Consider the following 18994-nt stretch of genomic DNA (forward strand, 5'->3'; position numbering starts at 1 on the left):
TAAATCTTACGGGTACCTGATATTCCCTTACCTGAAATAGATTATCCAATTAAAAAAAAAAAAAACGGACAAATGGTAGTTATAGTGAAAAAACTACTCAAATTCAAGCTTACCTTGAATAGCACTGCCATCTTAAGCACATATTTGAGGACAGTTTTTATCTCATGTAAGAATCGTTGAAATGGCCCGGCCAGTGTTGCCTGAGCCCAAACTGGTCAACATCAGTGTGAGCCTCTTTTGTTTTCATATTATATTGAAAGGCTACAAACAATTTATGTTTTCAACAGAAATAACTCTTGGCTTTCTTTGGATCAATTTTTTTTTATTTCAGTGTTATAGATGGATAGTTACACTTGGAATACACTTGTATGCATCTTGTATGATGTTTTGGCATATTTTTTGGTGACCTGTGACCTGTAAGAGAAACCTGCCATCTCTGGGCTTCTCGGGACAGAAACGAGCTATATGACCTTGTTGGGTGCAGGTGAAGCAGGTAAGATTTTCTTTTCCTCTTGCTGGTGGTTTTAGCTGTTGGAAATTGTCGTCTGCTTTCAAAATGGAGTCGTTATTGTCTGCTGTTCTTGCTTTCTCAGTGCCTTCAAAGCTTCTTAGAGCAGCTTTGAATTCGCTAAATATTTGTTGCTTCTCGCTTTGTGTGACAACCACAACAAACGGTTTGTAACCTTGAGGCAATCCTTGGAGTACCTTTGCTATAAGAAGACTGTCAGTTACAGTTTCTCCCGCATTTTTTAAAGCTGTTGCCGCCATCTCCGCTCTGATTACATAGTCAGTGACAGACTCCTTCACCAATTTAACTAAGGATGTTAGTTTGGTGTAAAGTGAAATCACACGGCCCAGTCCCAGCGTAATGTGCTCCTAGAATCTGCAGCGCCTTTCTTCCATCGTCAGTTGCATCTCTCACTACCAGCACTAGGCTTTTGTCATCTAGGAACTGGATTAGTTCGGCAAACGCCTCCTCGTTTTCGCTAGCATTAGCTTCCTCATCCCAGCTCTTGTACACAAGAATGTCTCTCAACTTTTGCAATCTCATGTAGCCAAGGAATTTGACCTCCCATTGCTCATATTTTTGCTCATCCCCGTCAAAAATTAATCTTCCAAATCTTCCAGGAACATCTCGTCTGGCCCCATAACCTGTTGAATTCACTTCTTCTGTCATGATGGGATGGGATTTTAAAGATTCAAAGATCACACTCAGAACAGTTATGTTAGACCAGAAAGAACAAGATCCGGGGATTTTGTTATTACACTTATGTACTACATGTATGAGGTCATATTTTGTAGCTGATGCGTGCAAAGTTCAGATCAACCAGCAAGTTGGAAATTTTGCAACCCAAAGGAAATGCTGGGCATAATGTGTTAGACCTTAAAGAAATGTTGGTATCAGCTAAAATCTATGTTGGACCCCTTCAAAAAGATTTAAGACTTGAGCAAACAGAAAAGCCATCATTGCTGAGTTCTCCACTCATTATCACCAGTTTTCTGTACCACAATATGCTACTTTTGATATATTGACATTAAGCCGGGGGATGAGGGTTAGTGTGTGTTTATGTCCTCTTCTTTTACTAGATGCCTTTCTATCAAGATGGATTTTAATCAACCTATTAGATAGGTCAATCATATCTGTGAATTTGAATTAAGTGTAATGGTAGAAGATGACAATTCTTGCAACTGCATCCTTTTGTAATTCTTAACTCTTTTTAATAATTTATCCCATTAGTTAACTGTTATTAGATATGCATAATATAACAATATCACCGCTGTAATTATTTGGTTTTCAACTGTATTATATTGTTAATTATATTGTCAGGCCTTTTAATAGTTCATTAGAAAGTAGTAAGTTATTAATTATACTAAGTGTCCCCAATTAGGAGAGGGTTTTTTTCCCCATCAGCTAGATACAAAGACACGTTAATAAAGTTTAGGTATGTATGTATGTATAGTATTATTTTGTTTACTTTTTTTCTCTTATGTTATATTTATTACTGTTTTGAAAGTTTTTGAGCATATGTGGTCATAGTGAAAGAGCTTCCATGCATGTGTCACTTTGCCATTTAGCTGCCTCCTCAGGCTTGCTCTGGCCTTGTCCCCAGTTTTACCTGAAAAGCTTTTTTTTTCAGTTTTTTTACCTGAGTGAGTGTGAGTGGCTTGGGACAAGGCATTTTAAGCTATTGTTGAATTGTTGTCTATAAGTAAACAGAACAGGCTAAGATACAGTATGGCCATCTGTGGTCATATTAGTCATTAGACACTGGCCCGCTAGAGAGGTGTGTGAAGTGTGGGATCAGGATTCAGCTTTCAAGAATGACGCAGCACATACAAGATTGTGGTGGTGGATCAAGTGCAAGTGCAAGCACAAGTAGTGTAATGACCCTGACATGTTGGATTTTAGTGGATCAAGTAAAGTAACCACTATTGTGAATGATGACTCAAGTGATGAGGATAACGCCCTGTACCCATCAAGACAGGTACATAAAAAAGAACAGTGAAATGCTACATAAAACACAAGCCTTGTGACACTAAATCTTATAACACTGGCTACATTATAAAAAGTAAACTGAGAAAATAAAGTGTGCTCTGCAGTGTGGTTAGTTTTGCACAACTCTTTTTACCAGGGAATGTTGTACATCAATGATTCATGTTGAGTGGAAATTTCTGACAAGACAACCTGTAAATCTCTTTGGATGAAGTGGAAATTATACACACCTAGGTCTGTCCCTCCCCAGGAACAGAAAACCATCAGTATTATGACTATGGTGCAATGGGCTAATAATTATTTGTAGAAATTCTCTTTTCCTTTTCAATGTTTTCTTATGCATAAAATTTAATTTCCCTCGCTACACAAGTATAAAAATGTTTTACATGTTGATCCTGGGGATGAAAATGAAAAGGTCCGCTGCAGATGTTACTTGGTTGTAATCATACTTCAAAAATCTGACATTTTAAGGATAGCAGCAAAAGAGTGCAGTCAGTCTCACTGCCTTTACAGATTTACAAGGAATTTCCCCTGTTGAATCAAGCTCTAACCTACAGTCACCTCTGGACATTGGTGGTAGTATTTAAGAAGCAATAGATCTACTTTTGGAATCAGGTCAGTATTAGGAACCCACAACACCTTATTGTGCCGTGAATGTTTATTAAAATGTTATTCCTTGAAGAGGATGAAATTGCAGTTGAACTGCTAATAAGCAGTCAAAAGCTTGCAATATCTCATCTCCTTGTATATGTTGTAGGTCAAAATGAAATTTCTTTGTCTCCTAACCCTAATTATTCATGGGTCATGAATAATAATGAATTTAGAATCAAACCAGGTTATAATCATTTAGACCTGAATTTCATTTTGACCTGCAACATATATATACTAACACCAATAATAACCACCTTTGTATGGCGTGTTTGATTTGTTGATCAAGTAAATGCAAACTAACCATCTCATTACATGTTTGTAAATGTACTGTCAAATTGAGGCCTAGCAGCATTCAAACTTCACTGAATTTTTTTCCCAACATGCAGCTTCTTAGGTTGTTGCATAACATGCGACATATATATTTCTCCTAGATTTAAAATGAGTCTGCTTGCTATGTACATGTAAAATTATAGATGATTGTATACTGAGAATCACGAATGTGAATAGGTTCATTTACTGTTTGGGTCATTAACATTTTGTCATATGATTAATTGTAAAATTCAAATGCTGGTGACAGGGATAGTAGCTCTACCGAAAGTGGTAAGCCCAAACGTCAGGTACCTTCAACCTTGCGAGAGTTAATGATATTAGTGTGATAGAGCACATGGATAATAGACTCATAACATCACTGTTTTCTTCCAAGTCAATATAATCAATACTATTCCAATTTATGTCAATCAGGGCAGCTACTTAAAAAAAAACAACAACAACAATGGCCCAAAATCAAGGGGGAAAATTTATTAGAAAAAGGGCATTTATTGGAAGGATTGCACAAAACGGTGTGCAATGTTAATTCAATACACTATTGACAATTATTGTACCATTGTCTCTTTCACGGGCAAGCCATCCATTACTACACGTGTACCCATGGCTGTGGAAATTATGCAGTCCTACAGATGCCAGACAGAGCAAGGCACAGCATATATTGATGTTAGCAGAATGCTGCTGTCCATGCTCTGCCAAATAATGACAATTTACAAGAACCCTCGATTAACTTGAAGAAATGTGTAAATGTTCACTTCCACGGAGAGCAAGGTGCTGACTTGGGAGGCCCCACTAAAGCAATCTTTAACAGTGCCATTAGTTCCTTGAGCAAAGTTGATCCTGTATTCAATATGCAGTTGTTTGGTGGTCAAGATGGACGTCTAATCCCCTTTTATGGAGTAGATGCCATTTCTTCAGGGTATTTTCAAGTAGCAGGGAAACTTGTGGTACATACTTTGAAGCATGATGGCCCAGGATTGGTAGGCTTATCTCCTGCTGTAGTTAAATACCTTAACACTGGTTCCTTGGAGGAGGCAGTGACCCTTGTTACTATGGATGATATGACAGATCTCGAGCTGAAGGGACTCCTGGAAGAAAAGGCTAGATAGGCTACAATAAAAGTTGTGTTGTTATAATGCTTAAACTGGGTCAGTTTTCCTGGCCATTGGATGCAATCCAATATCTCTGACCTTATGAATCTTACTGTAACACTTGCCATGTATCAGGCAGCTTGCAAAATCCTCACACAACTTTAAAATATCCATTGCCCCAATTTCTAGAGAGGTAGCCATCACTTTCTCCTTTTCTACGACTAGCCTATTACAGTAAAATAGGAAAATATATTGATTCCACTCAATGTTCTTTAGGGCTGCACATTAAATACCTATAATTTTCAAAACATATCAAGCCAAATACTGTGTACTTGTATTGTTACTAAGCAGAATGAACATTGCTTCATCATGTCCTTTAGATTAAAAAAAAAACAAACCATGAATGAGATAGATGGTGAAGCAAAAGATAAGGTTGAGGAGTTGCTGGTCTGACATGGATCAACAGATGCAGTAGCACTGAGTGATGTTAAAAAAGAGAAGGCTATAAAGGATCTCCTTGTTGCCAAACACTTGGTTAAGAGAACAGTTGCCCTTGACTCGTTCTTCTGAGGTCTTAACACACTTGGATTGGGTGATTTGCTTCGCAAGCATCCCTCACAACTAAATTTGTATTTCCCTCAGTGGAAGAAGCTTCGGTTGACATGGACATACCGAAAAGCAAGTTACTTCAAGCACATCCCAGCCATGAAATTGTTGGTGAAGCTCAAACACAGGCTTGAGAATGGTTTCTTGAGTATGTCAACAACACTGGCTCAAATGTAGGTGAGTAATGTGCATACACTTAATGATTCCCATCTGAAGGTAAAACCGTTTAATTCTTTTGTTATATTTGGCATTATGGTCTTCAAACTGAATTCTAATCACAAATGCAGATATCTGCTAGATGTTAGAATGTGAACACATGGAATGTCAAAATAAGTGTTTAGAAACATGAACAAGTATATGTTGGCCCTCGTTGCCACAAAAGAATAAGGCAAGATCAAAACATAGACTTGTCCAACTGTTTTGTTTTCTTTTCGGTCTCTCGACCTCGTGGTCGACTACTTTCTACATATCATGTGACTGACTGTGACTGACTGTGTGGAGCTGGGGTGACCCCTACATACTCCCCCTCTAAAATGAGATGTCTTCGTGGTCATTGGAATGCATTGCTACAGCTTCCTACATCTTAGCAACAAAAACTACTTTGAAGGGCGATCAGGTCCTAACACTCACAACCTACCTGCTGATAAGATAACAAATAATGACGAATTACCGACGACAGTGTTCTTGCACGGTTTCTAAATTGCTTAACAATTTATCACTGAACAAGTCTCTGTTTTTCTTCGAGAAACAAAACATGATACCAATGTGTTAATAGTTCAATCAAGTCCAATAAAGTTCAATGAGTTGAAGTCTCTAATGCAGACAATCTTGAAGTTTTCTTAAACAACCATTGGTGGCACACGCTGGTAAATGTTTGGGGACACAAATGAAACAGACGCTAAGTACACTGGTGTATGATAAGGTATCACCCAATGATTGTGCATGGCTAAGGTGCCCTAAGGTGTCGCAGGAAACCATGGTGAAGAAACAGAAACACTGGCAGTTGTAGCTGGAGTACTCAAAGTACAAATTGGATGGTAACTTGAATTTCCAAGATGATCATAACATAGAATATTTGGTGGACGGCTGTTTCGCACAGGATAATGAGATCCTGCTGGCTCTTGTGGTAGTAAGGGTTCCTGTTCTGTTTCAGAGTCAGATGGAGAATAGTCTTCTGACACTGACATGTCATCACCATGTTCTGACAAATCCTGCATATCGTCAGGCAACAAATCTTCTTGGGCACCATCTATTTGCTCTTGTCCACGATTGTATGTTTCTGCTGTTGGTGTTGACATTTCCAACTCAGTGGGTGAGAGGCCAGGTAGCTCCCCTTCATCTCCACTGTCACTACCATGCTGATGAACCTCTCTTCCTTGGTTAGCAGGGGCTGACCTTCTCCTCTCTTGGGTATGCTGAGGGAGAGGTTGTGACAAATCACTTTGTAAGAAGTCACAAGGCAATAGAAGATTGCTGTGGAGTATTCTTGATTTGCCTTTCCGGCCTTCTGGCGTTACTTCAAATACAGGTACGTCTCCCTTTTGCTCCACTATGAGATGTACTTCTTGCTCCCAATGAGATCTAAGTTTCCCAGGACCACCACACTCTGAAAGGTTACATACCAACACTCAGTCACCTGGCTGTAAACTGGAAAACAGTACTTTTCGATCATATTGCTTCTTTCCATCCTCTGATGACTTGAAGATATTCTGCCTGGCTATTTCATAGGCATCTTTCACTGCAACTTTCCATTTCTCTGTGCACTCTGTATGATTCATACGAGTGTCTTCACGTGAAAGTCCAAATATTAGGTCAACTGGGAGGTGTGGTGAGCATCGAAACAATACATAGAAGGGAGAAAACCCGGTGGCATCATTTCTGCTGGAGTTATATGCATAGACAACTTTGTTAAGTGAGTCCTTCCACTTGTGTTTCTGGTTTTCTGGGAGAGTTCTCAACATATGCAACAGTGTTCTGTTAAACCTTTCTACCTTCCCGTTTCCTTGGGGGTGGTACAGTGTTGTTCAGAGACGTGTTACGCCACTAAGGCATCATTCACACTTGGTGCGCAGGCACTGTACCCGGGCATGGAGCCTGACGGGCACCACTGTGAACACAATGTTTTGTAAGTGCCCGAGCCAATAATTGGGCACAGTGCTTGGGCACGGGTACAAGGTGGAGACCTTGTACCCGGGCACTGAATCGGGCACGGGCACAAGTCTGCACACGATTTTAGTGAGTGCCCAAGAACTTTACCCACAAACCCCTGCTCCAAGCAGTTATTTTACCCACAAATCCCTGCTCTTCAGTTTCAAAATGGCGGAAGGTCAAAGGTGGATGAGAGAGCAAGTTGATGCTTTAATCGACGTTTACAGTGACGTTAGAGTGCAGGAAAACGTGGAAGGGATAGCAACAAAGAAGTTTATGGTCAAATGCAAAAATTGATGAAAGATGATCACGACATTGATCGAACAGTGAAGCAAGTGGAAACAAAATTAAAGAAGCTAAGGAGTGGATATAGCAAGCTAAAAGATAATCATCGGGATCGGAGCGACCATATCTGACAAATGCTTTAACCAGTGTAGAGAAAGTAGCCTATGAATTCTGGGACAAGCTGGATCGCATTCTTGGTAAGTCAAATTGTAATAATTCCAGACTGAAAGTGAGCTTGTTTCTTGCACACAACCCCATCAACTTTGGTAGCATCCATATGATAATCGTCATCGCCACATATATCAATCCTATCTGAAAACATTCTCAAGTGTCACACATCTCCAAGGAACTTTTCTTTCACCGTTCATTATCTTCTTAATTCCCTTGGTTGGAATAGAATAGATTTTGGGACAAGTTATCAATTAGAAGGGCAAAACAAAAGGCAAGCTTAATGTACAAGTGCACTCATAAACTCGTCCCAATTTATCTCTGCAATATGTTCGAATTATGATCTTCGCGACGCCAAGGGAAAATTATCCCTTCCAAAACCTAGAACTGACTACCTGAAGCATAGCTTTAGTTACAGTGGCGCTCTTTTATGGAACAATCTTCCTGAGAAACTGTGTACAGCAAATTCCTTGGGTCTCTTCAAGAGAAAAATTCACAGGTTGTTTTGTGAATAGTACTCCCACATGGCAAATATGTAAACCGGTTGTAGGATATTTTTATATGCTATGTTAAACTGATATTTTAACCATGTTTAAATAAAGTTCTTGTTGTTGTTGTTATTATTTTTAATCAAACCAGATTCAGTTCAAGTATTCTGTTTCCTTGCCAGCAAAACTTACTTCCTACTGGTATATTTTAATAACCCAGGTACGCATCCTGTTGAAGATCCACCTGCAGAGCACCTGGTTGAAAGTTCAGAACAAAACGAAGAACCTGCCACCGAGGATTCTAGAGAACCACACAGTGAAACTGATGGTCATGGTCAGGAAGCAGCAAATAGTGAAACAAATGAAGAAGGAACAAATGGCAAGCAAAAAGGAAAACCAGAAAAGAGAAAACAAGGAAATAGCGTACAAAGATGTCCCAGGAAAAAGAAATGTTTGTGTGATGTTGTTGAGCAATCAAATCTCCATATGCAAAGTCTCAATGAAAGTCTGGCAAGTAGTTCAGTTTCAAAAGAAACGCGAGCTCGTGAAAGGGAAGAAGACAGAATTTTTCAGGAGTATGATGGGAATGACTCGGCTCTTAGTACAAGGAGCTGGTCCAGGGCTGGGCCATTCACCAGGCCTTCAGCCCATGTACCCACCACCGATGTCCTTTGGAGGATATGTACCACCTGTACACAGGCCATCAACTCCCAGCTCCTTCACAACAGATCAAAGTACATCTGGTGATGAAGTGTCAGACCTTTTTAGTCTGTAGCAACATCTACGCATGTTACTTTTCTTCCATTATTAAGAAATAAACCTGACTGGTATTACTAAATAGGGATATCATAGGGTGGCTCTTTGGTTGGTTTTATCACAGTTTGACTGATGTATGTTGTTCAGTTTCCATTATGTTACTTAAAATCTTGCATGGCCAACCAGCAAAAATGTCAGTAAAGCAACATTGGCTGTCACATACAGCTTGCAGAATTATAGAGTGGAAGCACTTCCTGTTGAAGTAGTCTGTGTGATGTTCTAATGGAGCTTTTATGGGAATGTGAGTTCCATCTATTGCTCCCAAGCACTGTGGAAAATTCCACTTCCTTTGAAAGCCATTTATGATCTTCTGTAAATCTGCACCACCTTGGAGCCTACTGATCATATGCTTCTTTGATCGCACGAAAAGTTGCATAGCTTCATTCACCTTTTGGCATGCTGTTGATGCGCCGACTCCAAACTTGTCTCCTATTTCGCGGTAGTCCAAGCCTTTACCCAAGCGCTTCAGAAGCATTGCCACAATCACCCTCACAGAGACAGGTTTGCGCAATCTAGTAACCATACGTTTAAGGCCCTCCATCTCACTTACCAAATGTTCGAACATATCTTTTGAAATGCGATAGCTTTCCAACCACTTTCTCTCAGGAAAATGAAGGAACTCATCTTCCAAACCATGCTTATATCGTTGAATCTCCCATGTTCTTCTTGTGGGTTCCTTTGTTGACAGAACGTCTCTCAACTTGCAAGCAATTGAAAGGCAGGTGGTCGTAAAAATGCGCGTAAATTTTAGTCTCTCTTCTTCGTATCTGTCATCTTGTAATTTCCTCATGTGGAAGAACATCATCAAAAAGGTACAAACAGCATATAACATGCTTATTTGTACATTTAAGAAATACATGTGCCTTCAATACATCGTGAAATATGCGAAAGTTTAAATGTCCTGACAAGGTACTGGGCACCGAATGTGAACACGCATTCAAAACTGGGCACCGAAGTCTGAACAACGCACAGTTTCGCACCGGTGCCCGGGCACCAAGTGTGAACAACACCTAAGCTTTTCCAATCTGTGAAAGAGTTTATTCTCAAACTCCTGTCCTTGATCATGAAGTATCTGTGTTGGGAAACCAAACCGGAGCACAAAGTCATTAAACAAGCGATCAGCTGCAGCCTTGGCTGACTTATTCTTTGTTGCGTATGCTTGGGCGAAACAAGTAAAATGGTCAATGATGACTAAGATATACTCATAACCACCAGAACTTTGCCCTTCCAACATCATCATCTGTCTTTGAGAATGACTCGGCTTCTTCTGCAAGCATTTTTCTTACTATGAGACGTTGTTCCTCAGTGAGGTCTTCAGTGTCAATATCAGGAATGTAACTACGTGGCTGTTCTTCACAAGTCATATTACTGCCTTCATTAACACATTGTTCTGGGTTTTTGTACTTCTTATACAAATCGATGGGGTCAAAGGCTGGTAAAAGGTCCCGGTGAGAGCTACTGTTGCCACTAGGTAACTCATAAGTGCCGAGAAATGCCTACCGTCTCAAAAAGGCTCTGCCAGCAAGTCATATGTCACACCTCCATGTTTGGTGACCCTGGTAATACGATGTAGCTGAGTGACAATGGTGAAAGGCGAGCTTCCAGCGCCTTTAAATATCTGGTACCCGTGGCTAGGGGAAGGACACCCCGACAGAAAATCCCTGTCGGGATTTTCAAATTTGAAAATGTGTACAAATTAAAAGTGGCTCTATTTACTCATAAAATTTTAAATGACTCAACAAACATTCCAACTATATTCCATAGAACCCTTACTCAGGCATCTGAAGTCCATACCTACAATACAAGATTTGCTGTGAATTTGAATTTTCATAGGTCAAAAGTAAATAATAACTATGGGTCCTCTACTTTCTCTTTTGTTACATCAAAACTTTGGGAAATTATTCCAACAGATTTTTAAAAACTGCCTTACACTTCCTTTTATAAGCAATATAAACTATTCCCTTTAAATACTCAATATTACTCTTCTGCATTATGATCTATTCATTTACCTTGTTTATTTCTAATACTTTTGTTATTCACATTTTACTTCCTTTATTGCATTGTTTCTATTAATTGATGTGTCTTGTCTTTTATTTTTTAACGTGTCAGTGACCAACACGATAGCATATGCTTCTTTGGTCACTGAGCACATTTTGTTTTGGTTTTATTATTATTATATTTTCCTTATTTTAATTAATGAATTTTTTGTAATAGTGTGCGATAGTGAAATATGTCTGTAAAGTGTCAATTAATAAAAAATCTGAAATCTGAACCTGGTCCTCCAGGTTGGGGGTTGGGCATGGGGCCAATCACCCCATCCCGTAAAAGCAAGGTGATTACGGAGACCGGAAATTGATGTCAAGGCCACTCTTTTGAGTGTACCGATAACTACCAAGGAGCGAGATCAGCGGCCTGCTGTCTTATGGGAGACGACTCCATCATCCTGATGGACAGCAGTATGAGGAATGCAGGTGAAAGCTGAAAGGAAACTTGCATGCGGATAAGGGCATTGACTCACCCTAAGAAGACAATGAGAGTGGGATGTTGCAACGTGCGTACCATGTACAGCACCGGAAAGACTGCTCAGGTTTGTAGAGAGATGGCAAAGTACAAGGTGGAGATCCTAGGGATCAGTGAGTGTCGATGGACAGGGTCTGAGCAGGTTGGGACACAAACAGGAGTGAATATAATATTCGCTGGCAGAAACGATAACCAACACCAAAGCGGTGTGGCCATTATGATGAGCAAGGAGGCATCTAGGGCTCTAGAGAGCTGGAACCCTGTGAGTGACAGAATAATAACAGCCAGGTTCAAATCCAAGCACATAAAAACAACCATTATTCAAGTCTATGCACCGACCAATGACGCTGACACCAATGAAAAAGACAGGTTCTATGAACTACTGCAACAGGTGTATGACAGGACACCTTGACATGACATCATAATAACTATGGACGACTGGAATGCAAAGTTAGGGCACCAAATGGAGGGCGAAAAAAGGGAGTGGTTGGTAAGCATGGTTTAGGAAGCGACAGATCTGATAATGGTGAAAGGTTCATAGAGTTCTGTGCGGCTAACAACATGGCCATTATAACGACCATCTTCCCCCACAAAGACATCCATAAGTACACCTGGACCTCTCCAGATGGAAGAACAAGGAATCAAATCGACCACATAGCTGTTAATGGAATATTTAAGAGATCGGTACAGGACGCCAGGGCTTTCAGGGGAGCCGACGTTGGAAGTGATCACAACCTGGTTGTTGGAAATATTCGATTGAAGCTAAGTGGGGTGGTTAGAAAGCAAGGCGAAACGACTGCACGGAAATATGAGCTGAGCAAGCTAAAGGTGTCTGAGATTAGACAAAGGTTTGTCTTAGAGCTTAAGAACAGATTTAGCTGCTTGACAGAAACTGAGTCTGATGAAACAGGAAATGACGACACCCAGACTGCCGAAAGCGTCGAGGAGAAATGGTCGAATATCGAGAAGGCCAACTGCGAAACGGCAAAGTCAGTTCTTGGTCATAGCCAAAGGAAGAGCAAGACTTGGATAAGTGCAACAAGTTGGAGAAAAATTGACAAAAGAAGGAAATTGAAGAAGATGGAAGAGACAAGATCAGAAAGGATAAGAGAAAGGAGAATAGAATACAATGAGAAAAACAAGGAAGTAAAGAGAAGCTTGAGAGCAGACAAGAAGGAATGGGCAAATGCGCTTGCTAGGGAAGCCAAGGAGGCTGCAAGGAATGGCAACCTAAAAGAGGTGTATGAGGTAACGAAGACATTATACAACGACCGGCCACGAAGAATGAACATGATGAAAGACTGGGATGGAAAGCTATTAACAACAGAAGAAGAAATCAGACACAGATGGCAAGAACATTTCGACAATGTCCTGAACTGGCCTGATCCAGTAGCCCCCGCAGTTGTTGACGATAGGCAGCAAAACGGAATAGATGTAAGCGACGAATGTATCACTTGACAGGAAATAAAGCAGGCTCTGAAGAACATGAAGAATGGCAAAGCAGCTGGAATGGATTCAATCACAACAGAGCTACTGAAGGCTGACATAGAGACAACTGCGTGCCTGCTAGAAGACCTATTTCGCACGGTGTGGGAGACAGAGGAAATCCCGGAGGACTGGAGTTGCGGTCTGATCGTTAAGGCATAGCCTCGGGAACATTGAGGGTCTTGGGGAAACAAAACTCACTGTTTCCCTTGGGGCCAGTCATTAAGTGCTTAAAATGTAAATGAAGTTTGCACAGCGATGACTAGTCTCCTCTGCGGCCATTTTTTTAGGATGTCACGCAACGCTCTCCTTGGGGGATAATTGCGTGACATCCCAAAAAAAGGCTTCGGAGGAGACTAAGCGATGACCAGCTGAAAATTGATAAAAAGTTTTCGTTGACCCTACCCTGGTGGAAAAGTTTGTGCAACAGGTGTTCACATGACCAGCTGCGCAAAGTGGAGGCGGAGGAGAGAGAGCCTAGAAACAAGGTTGTCGAGCACCGAGGGTAGCTGACGGTGATCGCTGAAACTACAGTAGAAAGTGCGCATTTGGAAGAGTAATCATTAAAGAAAAAGGTGAATGAACCACAAGTATCAAAAACTGTGTTCAGCCACCTTAAGCGTGATCCCTTTTCGCATGATGAGGGGAGGTGCGGTGGCCTCATTGTTAGTGCGCTGGTCTCCAGATCGAGCGGTCTGGGTTCAAGCCCTGGCCGGGGACATTGTGTTGTGTTCTTGGGCAAGACACTTTACTCTCACAGTGCCTCTCTCCACCCAGGTGTATAAATGGGTACTGGCAAACTTAATGCTGCGGGTAACCCTGCGATGGACTAGCATCCCATCCAGGGGGGAGTAGAAATACTCCTAGTCGCTTCATGCTACAGAAACCAGCATAAACTCCAGCCTGATGGGCCACTTGGCTTGTATGCAAACTTTACCTTTTTTTAACCTTTTCACGTGATGCCCTTCAGTGTGATACCTTTTCGCGTGATGCCTTTAAGCGTGATACCTTTTCGCGTGATGCCTTTTAGCGTGATGCCTTTTCGAGTGATGCCTTTCAGTGTGATGCCTTTTAGCGTGATGCATTTTAGTGCAATGCCTTTTTGTGTGATGCCTGTTTGAATTGGTTAGTTGACATTACCACAGAAAAAGGAAAAATTGCTTAACAGCTTAAATTCAAAACTGATGCTCCTAACATATAGCATTTTTTATTTGTTTGGTTTGAAAAACAAGGAAAGGGCTGGTGCATTTTACTAGCTTGCTGTGAAATTGTAAGGGCTGCCCCATGTAGAATAGACAGTGGGCATAAACTTAAATAATCAGCCTGGTCTTAGCATCTGTCATTGAAACCAAGCAGTAAATTCAACAAAAGTCTGATCATAACAGACTGAAACAGCAGCATACATGTAGATTGTGAAAGGCAAAAATTGCTTAAGAGCTTAAATTCAAAACTGTTGGTTCTAATATATAGCATTTTTTATTTGTTTGGTTTGAAAAACAAGGAAAGGGCTGGTGCATTTTACCAGCTTGTTGTGATATTGTAAGGGCTGCCCCATGTAGAATAGACAGTGGGCATAAACTTAAATAATCAGCCCGGTCTTAGCATCTGTCATTGAAATCAAACAGTAAATTCAACAAACGTCTGATCATAACAGACTGGAACAGCAACATAGATTGTAAACGGAAAAATTGTTTAAAATGCTACTGTGACGAAAAATCAATTGTACTTTTTCTTTGTATTTGCAAACTATGTAACTGAACCACTAATGGACTGAAGGTTTCAGCCTTCATTTCAAAAAGACACCTGTTTATTTTGACTGAAACTTTCCTAATTAATGGTCTGCCATTACTAACTTTGACATCTTGAGAGAGCTGGATCGAGGATAAGATGACGTCAAAGACTCACAAAATGCAATGTGTGTGCACACACCTAAATTAATATGCAGCACGGGAGTTTCGAACTTTCAGACTTTTAAACTCGTGTTTTGCATGTACAATAAGCTGCATTTACACCCTGCAATTTTAAGCTAGTGAGTCTTTGACGTCATCTTATCCTCGATCCAACCCGGTTTGGCCCCAGCCTGAAAACTATGAATCAGCCTTAAGGCTGTAGTTGGAAACCCTAAAATTAATGCACCATGTATTAGTCTGCCCTCTTACAGATAGTAGCAGTATGAGGGAAAAACATGACCCAGTTATGTTAACAAAAGAAAGCGATGTGTCAGAAAAAAGTTCCATTGGCACAAAAAGGCCATATTGGTGAAAGCCTCAAATCAAAGGGCAAAACCCAAAGGTTTGACATGGTTGGCCATGTATACATGTATGACTGGAAATTAAATTGTTAAAGACATGAATACACGTCTGTTTCCATTTTTGTTTTAACCACATACCATGAAAGTTTCATTGACTGTCAAAAATGCTTTTCTGTTAAACAACAACAACTAATATTATTATTATTGGCTTTCCATTGTTACACTTTGAGCTACTTTGGTGCTGGCTACAAAAGTCGTGTCAATTTCTTGACCAATTGGAAGTAAAACCAATGACTTGCTTCTATGTGTAAATTGAAGTAAACAAACAAGTACATTTAAACCTGGTGGGTTTCCCAAGGAACCCATCTCTTCTGGTGTGTTGTTTACTGAGTCTTAAGAAAATGAGTGTAGCATTGTAGTATTGATGAGGCTGCTTGTCATGCCTTTTAGGGGTTAAAAATGCAGTTTTGGTACCCCTTAGGGTGTTTAGCCTCCAAAGGTCCACACCAGGAGCTTTTGTGGTACCTTTTAGGGTATCAAGCTGAAAAAACCATGACAGGATATGATGTGTTATGTAAGAATCAGTACCTCTAATGCGAGGATTTTGAGCCATGCCTACAAAACAGGATGTTGGTACCTCTTAGGGGTTCTTTTCAAAATTTCTGACGAACACCCCCGTCTTTTTTATATGGGCATTGTACACTTTCTTTACACCAGTCCCATGGTGTACATGCAAACAAAGCTTAAGGTGATGTCTGGATATCAGAGCCCTGAAGAATAGCCCTTCAAAAAAAGGCCTTTCAAAGGTAGACTGAACTGACCTGGTTAATATCGTGCATGAAATTGCTCACACCAATAAATTTTCCTAAAATTTAACAAAGGTACTGTCGTTGTCATAACCCCTTCATATCAGTTGTGTCTAGGAATAGTTTATTTCGTTTCAAAAATCCAAAAAGAAGAAAAGAATGTTAAGTAATGAAACCTATGTGCTGTGCTTTGAGCCCATTAAGGAGTTTTTGAATATGGAACAATTTAATTATGTATGATTTTGGCAAAACTTGATAGAAAAAGAAAGGCCGAAGTGTCCTTAGAATACGTGTCTAGAAGCAGAGTTTTAAATATTAAACCTTACATCAGTGTTCATGAGAGATCTTGCATGAGGCAAAATGGTATAATAATTTGAGCCTTAGCCCTGTTGTGGTTGTTACATTTGGAAAAAAGAGGAAGGAGAAGAAACCATTCAAGAATGGAAAAATTGGGCATATGCATGTTAGGTAACATTTTCTTTCCATTGTGACTACAGCAAATCAGCATTCCTGTTGTTAAGATGTTGCATCTTTTATCAGTAGGACTGTCAAGATGACTCATCTTTTGCCAGACTCTATTTGCCATTGTCACAATAAATCTAGCAGTCCACTGGCAAATATAAAGCATTAAATTGCAAGTAAAACAACAAGGCTATGGCTCAAGAAACTTTGTATTAGGACACTGCCAGCTTGTATCTAGGAGTAAGCAATCAGCTTTTGTATTTTATGTAGAGACTTGTGACTTCTCTAAATTTAATAAGGTCTAATTGCAGAATTGCATGCATTTTTACAACCAATAGCCAAAGCTTTTTCTTGAAATTACTAGCTGAAAAAGGAAAAAACAAAGACTGGGTATGTTAACAATTTCTTAGCATAATATTGTGAGGACAGCAACTCAGTATTCCTGTTGTTAAGATGTCAAATCTTTTATCAGCAGGACTGCCAAGATGACTCATCTTTTGCCAGACTCTGTTTGCTGTTGTCACAGGAATAAATGATGGAATCTCCTGGTTTACTGGCCAAGACAACAACGGCACCAAAAAGTAATTTCTAAGCCTAAAACCGAGAAGGTTATGGCTTGAAAAACCCCTTTTTCGGCCTGTTGAATAATAGAAGTGACTTTTGCCCTCTTGTATTGTAATTTGCCTAAGCCTTCCTGTGGTGATATCTTTCATCCAAGAAATATTTTTGGCTCCATCTGAAGACGCCTGATACCACATCCCTCCATCAATTTCAGACCTATCCCATGAACCTATTTAAGTGGGTGAGGACAGCAGAGGTGATACCCTCCCATTTCCTGTACCTTTATCTCCCTACTCCTGCCATTGTCCATCCTGCTCTCATCCCCTGCAAATTAGGAGACTCAAAACACATCCTAGTCGTTTATCTGCCTATGCCTTTCTTTTTTTTCAGCCTTGTTCCTAGCCTGTAACTCATATTTTGACAGTTGAGCCACAACAATTCATGGCTAACCACTATAAAAAGTGTGGTGTAAATGACATTGCAAAAAAGGCCCTCTTGAAGGCCCTCTAGACACTTGAACACTGCGAGTTTTGCGTGACTTGAACACTGCGAGTTTTTGCATTACATTATAATTCATTGTGTCATACATGTAGTATGTTCAGCTTCTTGTGCGAGCCTGCAATGCTTGTGGTTGCCTTGTGGTTACAGTTGGCCGCCATGTTTTGTAAGGACAGAGATTTGGTGATTAAAGCCTAGTATTTCTGCAGGCAATCGTCTTTTCTCATTTACAACAATTTAATCACCAATCTCGATGGACAAAGTACTCCGTCCGGAGCGCCTGGAAACGGACCCTAGCAGTGGCGAAGCTTCGAAAGAATGGCTTTATTGGAAATGAACCTTCGATAACTTTTTGGCTGTCCTACCACAAAGAGACCTCGACAAGCTCTCGGTACTGGCGAATTACGTTTCTCTCTCAATCTTTCAACACATCGAGGAGTGCACCGACTATGAGGCAGCCGTAGAAATATTACAAGCTCTTTTTGTGAAACCTCGGAATGAAATCTTTGCCCACCATATCCTTGCCACGAGGTGCCAGCAACCTCACGAAACTTTGGACAAATTCCTCCAAGCTCTGAAAACACTTACCAGGGATTGCAACTTCCAAAGTGTCACTGCTTCTAAATATTGCGAAGAAAGCATCCGTGACGCTTTTATCACTGGTTTACGGTCACCTTCAATCCGCCAGAGGTTACTGGAGAATAATACGCTAGATTTGAAGGCCATATTTGATCAAGCTCATTCTCTGGAATTGGCTATGCGTAATTCCAAGTCCTACTCTGGTCCTCCATCTGTCAATGCAGCCATTCCACCCACCACTACGGTGGATCAGGAACAGATAGATCCCAGCACGCTAGCTGCGGTGGGACCAAATGGCTCACCTCAAGCAACTACTTGTTTCTTGTGGAAACAGCAACCATCCTCGTTCAAAATGTCCTGCCCGTGATGCAGTTTGCTCTAATTGTCAGAAGAAGGGCCATTTTGCAAAAGTTTGCCATGGAAAGAAGATGAGCAAGAATAAAGTTTCAGCTGCAGCCTCGTCTCCTACACTTGCCACAGTTGGTGCCCCTGAATCCCTTTCGAAGTCTTCAGGAACTGTAATCATCCAAGGACTGGAGGTCAAAGCCCTCTTTGATAGTGGTAGCACTGAAAGCTTTATTCATCCAAGGTTGGTAGAGAGGGTAGCTCTTACCGTTCAGCCTTCATCTGGTACAGTATCCATGGCTACATCAGCATCTCGTACAGTTAGTATCACCGGTACCTGTGTCGCTGATCTCTCCTACCAAGGACGTAAATATGCAGATTACAAACTGTCCGTCTTGCCTGGACTTTGTGCTGAC

General features: G+C 40.6%; 2 protein-coding genes and 1 pseudogene across 2 annotated transcripts; all 3 read left to right on the forward strand.

The window, feature by feature from the left end:
- Positions 1-1305: 1305 nt before the first annotated feature.
- Positions 1306-5351, forward strand: LOC149099137 (uncharacterized; annotated as a pseudogene).
- A 6280-nt stretch (positions 5352-11631) lies between these two features.
- LOC149099138 (protein CFDP2-like) lies at positions 11632-12003 on the forward strand. The gene has a single exon (XM_089276765.1). It carries the CDS (start codon positions 11632-11634, stop codon positions 12001-12003), a length of 372 nt encoding a protein of 123 aa, XP_089132891.1.
- Positions 12004-12152: 149 nt separating this feature from the next.
- Positions 12153-13049, forward strand: LOC149099139 (uncharacterized). Its single transcript, XM_089276766.1, has one exon. It carries the CDS (start codon positions 12153-12155, stop codon positions 13047-13049), a length of 897 nt encoding a protein of 298 aa, XP_089132892.1.
- The last annotated feature ends 5945 nt before the right edge of the window (positions 13050-18994 follow it).

This window comes from Orbicella faveolata, unplaced genomic scaffold (genome assembly GCF_042242905.1).
Source record: "Orbicella faveolata isolate gen_17 unplaced genomic scaffold, um_ofav_v1 contig_46, whole genome shotgun sequence".
Classification (NCBI taxonomy): Eukaryota; Metazoa; Cnidaria; class Anthozoa; order Scleractinia; family Merulinidae; genus Orbicella; species Orbicella faveolata.